This window comes from Penaeus monodon, chromosome 3 (assembly GCF_015228065.2).
Source record: "Penaeus monodon isolate SGIC_2016 chromosome 3, NSTDA_Pmon_1, whole genome shotgun sequence".
Taxonomy (NCBI): domain Eukaryota; kingdom Metazoa; phylum Arthropoda; class Malacostraca; order Decapoda; family Penaeidae; genus Penaeus; species Penaeus monodon.
The window spans coordinates 17,789,337-17,799,336 of NC_051388.1; the positions used below are offsets into that span (position 1 = coordinate 17,789,337).

Consider the following 10,000-nt stretch of genomic DNA (forward strand, 5'->3'; position numbering starts at 1 on the left):
AGGAATAAGGGAGAAGGAAAAGGGAGATAAAAAGCAAGGAGAAGAGGTAGAGAAAAATAGAGGGAGAGGGGGTGGTAAGGGGAAGAAGGAAAATAAACAAAGATCAAGAAACAAATAGACAAGCAAGAGCAGAGAGAGACCGACTGTGCACTTTATTTTGAAGGTGTGTTGAAGGGAAAGGTAGTTGAAGTTTGTTGTTTCACTTTCCAACCACATACTGCCGAGGAAACAGATTGAAAGAGTAGAACGGACCGTGTCGAGAGTATGTCTCATTTAATTTCGTTTTATTTTCGTGTCAAATCTTCATTCAGGTTCTTACCTTTTCGGTTCCATGTCGTGTTGAGGCAGTCGTTTCTGTCATCCACGCATGACATTACTTCAAGATTTTTCTCACAGGTGATGTCACTCGGTTGGTTTGAATAGTTACATACTGTGTCGTAAAATGTCCCCATTACAACTTTTTGATTGTCGTGTTTCGTTTTTTTATGCGTCTGCACGCATTATCGTTATAGAATTATTGATTGTACTCCCTTTTGTTTTATGATTTGCCGTTTTTATCATATTCAGTGTAAGTGTATTTCTTCATACTCACTTTCGTCATCATTACCATCTTTGTGTTGGTTTCTTCATTTATACGTTGACCTTGGATGCTTCACATATATGATAATTGCCACCGTTTTCCTGTTAGCATGAAACTGGTATTGCCATTAAGTCATATTTTTCATATGTGTTATGCTCTTCTTGAACACACTGTTACTTTCACTTTCATCGCTCTCCTTCCATTCCTTTGTCGTGACACCTCTGCCTACTTCCAAATATGGGTTGCATGACGTGGAACTGGTCCTTATATACAGGTTACAGTTGAGTTAGACGTTTTGATCTCTTCAACGGTCTCTATTTTAACAAACAAAGGTTAGTATTTTGGATTTTTTTATTAAGAAACAAGAAAAAAGTTTTAGTCAACCGAGAGGACTTCACTGTCGATGAAAATTGTTAGAGCTTTGCCAGCATGAACATTGAGAAGCTTAATATTAACCACACATTGTTTTGAGAGAGAAACGAAGGTTAGCGCTGCTGTACCGATCATTAATAAAAGTTTCTTGTGTGAGAGTACGTGTTCATGAATATGCAATAAAGTAACTAGCCAGAGCCGGTACTTCGTTATACGTTACATCAGAATTAAACCCGAGGTTTGATAGTGCCGGACGAGAAATAAGATTAACGTGGAGTTGTATGGGATTTTGTCAAAGTGAAAACAAGTTGGGGTATAAAAAGTGAGTGATTGAGCTTCCAGCTTATTCTTGTTAAACGTTCCTATAAGTTTCAAGTACGAGGAGTGTTCATATTATGCAGTGTTTTAGAATTACTTTGAAAATCAAGGAAAGCAATTTCTCATAGTTTAACGTAATTACGTTATACATTTCTTCAGGCATTTCGAATTTAGTAATGGAAAAGGCGATCATTAAAGTTCATAATGCCTAACGTACCACAGTGATGCAGTATAGTGCATCTGCATTGTTGATGTTGTAGTCGACGCGCAGTTGCTTCTTACATACAAGGCGTCACCTGCAGTAATATACCCAAGCCCCATTTCTATAAAAAAAATCAGGAAAAGACTTAATTTTTTATATTAAAAAAAACTCGCTCCAAAAATATTAAATTAGGATAATTTTGCTTACACCATTTCAAAGCTCATGATCCGTACATTTTCACATGAGTCCTTTAGCATAGAAAAAATATATATAATTTAGAAATTAAAGAAAACAGTCTAGAATATACCTGGCTGGAATAGGAAAAATAACATGATAATGGGAATAATAACAAATTACAATAGGAAAAATAACAGATAATAATAGGAAGAATAACAAATAATAATATGAAGAAAAAAAATAATAGGAAGAATAACAGTGACGAGAATGGCAGATTGGCACACAGGCACACTCCTGCACGCACTCCTCGCAGGCAATGGTGGATGAGTATACTGTTGCACATATAAATCCCCCCCCCCCAAAAAAAAAAAAAAAAAAAAAAAAAAAATCTTGGCCAAGGAGCCCGAAAATCTAGATCAATATTATCAACTTTCAACTTCATTTGCTTAAGTACCATATAGAACAGACTGGGGAACTCCGTGATTCTATTATCTCCACTCTGAGGAGGGTGGCCCTTGGGCATACTACCGCAGGCGACGCCTCATATATGTGCGGTCGGTGTGGCAATTAATGCAGTGTAAATGTATGGATAATTGAATTCATAATTTGACCCGAAAATCTGTTGATTTAGACTCCCCAAGAGGCAAGTGTAAATTGGAACTTAAGCGCATTAGTCTTGCTACTTGCAAAGCTAACCGGAACTTGGTGTTCAGAATTTTAAATAAGATGATTATATTCATGTTAAGACAGGACAGTAAACATTCGTACACGCTACACTTATAGGCCTATATGTAACATGTTACATAAACTGTTACACATACATATTACCCATACGCATACATATTACCCATACGCATACACGTACATGTTACAGGTGTATGTGTGTCCATGTATGCAATTTGTATACATGGACATATTACACATTCACATGCATATTACACATGCACGTCCATGTCAGACATAAACATACATGTACACGTAAAACGTACGCTTAAAAGTACATGTGAGAGATTTACTGTCCGTGCATGTGACATACATGTACATGTTCCTCATACACACATGTAAATATTATGCACATACATTAACCTTACACTTTCAACATACATGTATACATTGAACATATTCATTCACATTACATATTAGACGCACACTTTACACACGAACATAAATGTGCGTCACATATACACATTTTCCCACATTCATGTACATGTTACACATATATGTACTTGTTTAACATGCACATATATATTATGAGTTGACATACTCATAAATGCAATACATACACATAGATGTTACATTTTACACCTGCATACTACAAGCACATGTTACACTTACAAGTTACAAATACACGTTGGACTTACATGTTACAAATAAATGTTACAAATACATGCTGGACTTAAATGTTACAATTATCTTACACTCACACGTTACAAGTACATGTTACAGTTACAGTTTTACCACACAAGCTGACGTGCACACATTTTCATGTTAAAGTTACCTTACAAGTTACAAATTCATGTTACACTTGCACTTTACAAGTTCATCATGTTACATATACAAGTTCATTTTACACACGTTACAAATTCATGTTGAAGTTAAACATATTATAAGTTCTCGTTACACATATGCAGTACATGTTAGTGTTTTGTGACACGTACGCGTTACAAGTTCTCGTTACTCGAGCACATTACAAGTAAATCTTACACTTAAATATTACAAGTAAATCTTACACTTACACGTACAAGTAAATCTTACACTTACACGTACAAGTAAATGTTACACTTACACGTACAAGTGAATGTTGCACTTACAAATTACAAGTGTTACACTTCCACATTACAAGTAAGTGTTACACTTGCACATTACAAGTAAGTGTTACACTTGCACATTACAAGTAAGTGTTACACTTGCACATTACAAGTAAGTGTTACACTTGCACATTACAAGTAAGTGTTACACTTGCACATTACAAGTAAGTGTTACACTTGCACATTACAAGTAAGTGTTACACTTGCACATTACAAGTAAGTGTTACACTTGCACATTACAAGTAAGTGTTACACTTGCACATTACAAGTAAGTGTTACACTTGCACATTACAAGTAAGTGTTACACTTGCACATTACAAGTAAGTGTTACACTTGCACATTACAAGTAAGTGTTACACTTGCACATTACAAGTAAGTGTTACACTTACACATTACAAGTAAGTGTTACACTTACACATTACAAGTAAGTGTTACACTTACACATTACAAGTAAGTGTTACACTTACACATTACAAGTAAGTGTTACACTTACACATTACAAGTAAGTGTTACACTTACTATTAATGTAAGTGTACACTTACTTAAAGTAAGTGTTACACTTACACATTACAAGTAAGTGTTACACTTACACATTACAAGTAAGTGTTACACTTACACATTACAAGTAAGTGTTACACTTACACATTACAAGTAAGTGTTACACTTAACACATTACAAGTAAGTGTTACACTTAACACATTACAAGTAAGTGTTACACTTAACACATTACAAGTAAGTGTTACACTTAACACATTACAAGTAAGTGTTACACTTAACACATTACAAGTAAGTGTTACACTTAACACATTACAAGTAAGTGTTACACTTACGAAGTGTTACGCTTACACATTACAAGTAAATGTTACACGCGCTTTGAGAGTACATATTACAATTACACGTACATACGCAAACACATTTGCACGTACACACGCAAACACATTTGCACGTACACACGCAAACACATTTGCACGTACACGCAATAAACATTTACACTTACAAACGCAAACGCATTTACACGTACACACACAAACAATCATTTACATGTACACATGCAAATACACAATTTTCACTCAAACATCGACTTACTGGCATAATGCATTCGACATTCAGGAATTTACTTAAACACACGCACTCGCACACACATTTTCCGTATTCTGGTCGGTTAAATATGAAATATTATTAATGGCCAAATGATAAAAGCCAAAGCCCCATTTTTATTTCTAAGTCCACGGTCACAGAAAGGTCGTTTTCTGTAAGAGATTTGTAATGCTTTGGAGGGGCAACTTAGACATTTGACTTTCTTACTGCTTGCTTAAGATATGTAAGTTGTGGTACTGTCATAAGATTTGGTACTTTAAACGGTATTTTAATGATTAGATTTTTGTTCCGTATGCTTTGGTAAAGAGAAAACAAAGAAACTTATTTTCGAAAGAAATCTGCCATATTTTATCCTGAAGGACATCTTGCTGTAGTGTTTTGAATTGGGATGTAATGTATTGAGATGATAAAACATTTGAATAAGTTAACAATAACATGAGTGCAGTGTGTATTTTGATCTTATTTTTTTTTCGTGAGAGCGCTGCTTGCGTTTGTAATGGTGAAGAACAAGCCGCGCAGGTTTGGTCACGTGGTCCTTGCGATAGTTGAAACGAAAACCAATTAGGTCGTAACGTTGGGCGTTTCGGGACGACTGCCGCGAACGATAAGCCTTAACCACATGTATACTTTATTTTTAGAGGGACAGATTCCCAAGGATTTACTGTATTATCGTTGTAGTTATCGTTATAATTATATCTTTCATTTTACTTTTTTTTCGGGGTTAGGGGCAGGGGCTACTCAAAATGGTCACTTAAAGAGGCTTTACCGACATATATTTTTTTTGTATATTGGCGGGGGGAGGTCTCATTGGCGACCTTGGCGTAGAGAGTTGTAGTACGTAGTAGTCTGCCGAGCGTGGGCGTACAGTATAGCAACTATGGCGGCGACAGGACCAGTACTACTCGTACGTGGGCGCGGACTGACGACCCGGACACATGATATGAGTGGGCGGGTGCATGCGAAGGCGGTGCTTTAGGACATAGTTCAAGGCGGTAATATGTTGCCAAGGATTGGGAGGGAAATGACGATGATGAGACAGCGGGTAAAGGATTGCGATAGAGATAAGATGGTGATTATGATGATTAAGATAGAGGAGAGAGAGGAGGGGAGGGGGAGAGGAGAGAAGGGAAGAAGAGAAGAGAAGGGAAGAGCAGAGGGGAGAGGAGGAAGAGAGTTGGAAGGAGGGGTGGGTAGATGGGAGGGAGGAGAATTGGAAGGAGGAGAAAGAGCACAGGAGAGACAGGGGGCAGAGGACAGAGGACAGAGGACAGGGGACAGAGGACACGGGACACGGGACACGGGACACGGGACACGGGACACGGGACACGGGACACGGGACACGGGACACGGGACACGGGACACGGGACACGGGACACGGGACACGGGACACGGGACACGGGACACGGGACACGGGACACGGGACACGGGAAAGAGAGAGAGAGGGAGAGACAGGGAAAGAGAGATAGACAGGGAAAGAGATAGACAGGGAAAGAGATAGACAGAGTCAGAGAAAGAGAGAGAGAGAGAGTCAGGGAAAGAGAGAGAGAGAGAGTCAGGGAAAGAGAGAGAGAGAGAGTCAGGGAAAGAGAGAGAGAGAGAGATACAAAGATAGGAGGAGAGAGAGAGAGAGAAGAGAGAGAGGAGAGAACAGAGAGAGAGGAAGAGAGAGAGAGAGATACAAAGAGAGAGAGAGAGGAGAGAGATACAAACAGAGAGAAAGAGAGAGAGATAGAGAGAGAGAGAGATGAGCAGAAGAGAGAGAGAGAGAGAGAGAGAGATCAAGAAAGAGAGAGAGAGGAGAGAGGAGAGAGAGATACAAGAGAGAGGAGGAGAGATAAGAGAACAAAGAGAGAGAGATACAAAGAGAGAGAGAGAGAGAGAGAGAGATACAAAGAGAGAGAGAGAGATACAAAAGAGAGAGAGAGAGAGAGAGAGAGAGAGATACAAAGAGAGAGAGAGAGAGAGAGAGATACAAAGAGAGAGAGAGAGAGAGACAGGGTAAACTGAGAGATTGGGAATAAGGTACACCAGTAGATAGAGATGGATAAAAAGATAGATGGGTTCATAGGTAGATGGAATGGTAGGTAGATAGATGGTAGACAAATAGTAGATAGATGGATAGACGGTAAATAGCTAATTAGATGGGTAAATGAATAGATAGATGGACAGGTAATTAGATATATGAGCATATATAGATAAACAGATAAATAGATAGGTACATAGAAAGATAGATAGTTAAATAGAATAGATGAGCAGATACATAGATATCTGGTTATTTATATAGCTAAATATCGTTTGATGGTTACATTTACAAATGAATAGATATAATGGTACATAGTTATATAGATAGATATGAATATGATGAATTATGTAGATAAATAGATATATAGTTAGATGGTTACATTTATAGATAAAGATATGTAGATGGATAGATAGATGGTTGGATAGATAGATAGATAGTTACATAGATAGAAGCAGATATGTAGATAAATAAATAGATGATTAAATAAATTGATAAGTAGATCGATAGATAGATGGGTACATAAATAGCACATGGATAGATTGACGGATATATAGATAAATAGGAAGAAAGAGAAGGAAGGAGTTAATAAAAGGGAGAAAGAGAGGAAAAAAGAGAATGAAGGGAGAAATAGTATATTAAGAAAAAAATACCTTCAAAAGGTAGAAATGGAAAAATAAACAAATGAGAGGAGAATGGGAAGAAAAGGAGAGGGGGATACAGGAAGAGGAAGAGGAAGAGGAGAAGCATAATCTCATCTGATAATCTTACGCAATAAGGATAATTGAGAGAGAATAATTTCTGTTGGTATTGGTGAAATTAGTTGATACTGGTGATTATAATATCAAGGGATACTAATTACGAGAAAAATGATCGACTGTCATGTGGATTGGCATAATGCGAAGAAAAGTCAAGCAGTGGGGCGAGAGTGTGTGGGCGGGGCGTCTACGTATGTGCGTGCGTGGGTGTAGACTTTTGTTGTTATAGTGAGTAACTGCATTAACACGTTTGTTCCCCCGCCACGCACGCCCCTTTCCCTCGCAGTGCCCCCTCCCCTCTCCTAGCCTCCTTTGGGCACCTCCTCCCCTTCCCTACTCTCCTACTCTCCTCCGGACACCCCACCCTTCTCTGACCCCCTCCCTTCTCTGACCCCCTCCCTTCCCTAACCCCCTCCCTTCTCTGACCCCCTCCCTTCTCTGACCCCCTCCCTTCTCTGACCCCCTCCCTTCCCTGACCCCCTCCCTTCCCTAACCCCCTCCCTTCTCTGACCCCCTCCCTTCCCTGACCCCCTCCCTTCCCTAACCCCCTCCCTTCCCTAACCCCCTCCCTTCTCTGACCCCCTCCCTTCCCTGACCCCCTCCCTTCCCTGACCCCCTCCCTTCCCTAACCCCCTCCCTTCCCTTACCCCCTCCCTTTCTCTGACCCCCTCCCTTCCCTGACCCCCTCCCTTCCCTAACCCCCTCCCTTCCTGACCCCCTCCCTTCTCTGACCCCCTCCCTTCCCTGACCCCCTCCCTTCCCTGACCCCCTCCATTCTCTGACCCCCTCCCCTCCCCTACTCTCCTCCGGACACCCCACCCCTCTCTGACTCCCTCCCTTCCTCTGCTTTCCTCTCCTTCCCCTCTCCCGTCTCTCCTTTCCCCACCTCGTCTGCTTCTCTCGCTCCTCTCCCCCGCCTCCCTTACTCCGTCCCGTCGCTCCCCTTTCCTCCCTCTCCCATTTTCTTTCCTCTTCTCTCCGCCATTCCCCCTTCCTCACTCCTCTCCCGTCCTCTTTATTTCCTCTCCTTCCCATTCCCCCCCCTTCTTTCCCTTCTTCCTCCCTCTCCTCTCTCCTCTCCCCTCCTTCCCCCCTCCCCTCCCTCCCTTCTTCCTTCCTAACTCCTTCCCTCTCCTTCCTCCCCCCTTCCTCCCTCTCCCTCCCCACACCCCGAGGACCCAGTACTAGAAGGCTGGCGGCTACCTGTAGGACCTGTTCCCCGAGCGGCGGCGGCGCCTCCACGCACGGGACTTATTTGGGCCTGTTCCCTCGACGCCGTATCGCACGCCTCCTCCGATATTTTTCCCTTTCTCTGATTTTTTTTGAGGGGGAAATTCTCTCGATTATTTTATGTGGTGGGGTTGCGGGAGCAGAGAGCGTGCTGAGCCGGATGTGAACTTTCCAGAAGATTCGATCCCGAGGAGGGTTATGGTAGGGCTGTGATAGAGCTAGAGCTAGTGTTTATTTTTTTTATTCGATTTTTTTCTTTTTTTCGGGGCGAGGGTATTGAGGGGGGGAGGGGTATGGACAGCTTGCTGGGGATCTCGTCGACTGCTGGCTGATAACGGGCTGCGTAGGCGGTGCGGGCGTAGTGGCGGCGCCGGTCCTGTGTGGGCGTGGATGGTAATCATATTGGGGTTTGGGGTTGCGGATTATTGTGAATAAGTTTCATATGGGGTTAGCTGGCGCATGCTGGGGTGAAGGAGCGTGAGCACCGTGTTATTATATGGGATACTGGGGCACTGTGGGTGGAATGTATATGATCTATGTTAGTAAGTGAATTACTACCGCACGGTGGATGGAATGGATATGTAGATTATGTATGTTTGTGTGTGAATTACTAGTGATGCGGATAGAAGGGCGCGTGGATTCATGTGTGGATTACTAGCGCACAGTGGGTGGAATGGGCGTGGAGAGACAGGGTGCGTGTCTCTCTGGGCGTATTTGGTTTGAATGCATGGCTCTTTTGGGCGTGGGTGGGCAGAATGCAAAGTTCAAGTGGGTGTGTGTGATTGGCACGAACAGCTGTGTGCTGCAGATACGAAGGTAATGTCTGTTCAAAGGTAGCTACGTGGCGGCGGCCCGTGAACCACGTTCTCGCTTGGAAAGTAGGTGTTGTGTAGATGGCCGGACGTTCGTAAAGAAAACATAGGCAATTAAAGGGAAAAAAAATCACGGTGAATATCATATCAGAATGCAATCGATGCATCTTTTGTTAAATCTTAATTATGTATTATGGACTATGTTTGTATCAGTGTTATATATGTGTATATATATATAGATATATATAGATGTTATATAATTATTATATATAGGATATATATAGTAATATATATATATATAAATATATAATTATAATAATATAGAGATATAGTAGTATGATATATATTATATATATCTATATATATATATATATATATATAATATAACTATATATATATATATATATATATTATATATATATAATCTACAAACCGTATTCATTGCGACAAATGTAGAAAACGTATGAATGAGAATGAATATCTACAAACCGTATTCATTGCGACAAATGTAGAAAACGTATGAATGAGAATGAATATCTTCACAATACAAAAAATTATTTAACTATTGAATATATCTTCGGCAGATAGTCTATCTCCTCTTTTCCTTGGTCATAAAGGGACAGCT

At 40.6% G+C, this 10,000-nt stretch overlaps 1 protein-coding gene across 3 annotated transcripts in view; it reads left to right on the forward strand.

Moving 5' to 3' along the window:
• LOC119592819 (protein D2-like) overlaps positions 1-10,000 on the forward strand; it is a 91,666-nt gene that overhangs the window by 7,924 nt on the left and 73,742 nt on the right. Inside the window, exon 1 of one of the 3 annotated variants that reach the window (XM_037941728.1) lies at positions 1,134-1,274. The exons of the other annotated variants lie outside the window; for them this stretch is intronic. Coding sequence (XP_037797656.1) covers positions 1,234-1,274 — 41 coding nt within the window. The 5' untranslated portion in view covers positions 1,134-1,233. Of the gene's footprint in view, positions 1-1,133; positions 1,275-10,000 lie in introns of those variants that run through there. 3 annotated transcript variants of the gene reach the window in all.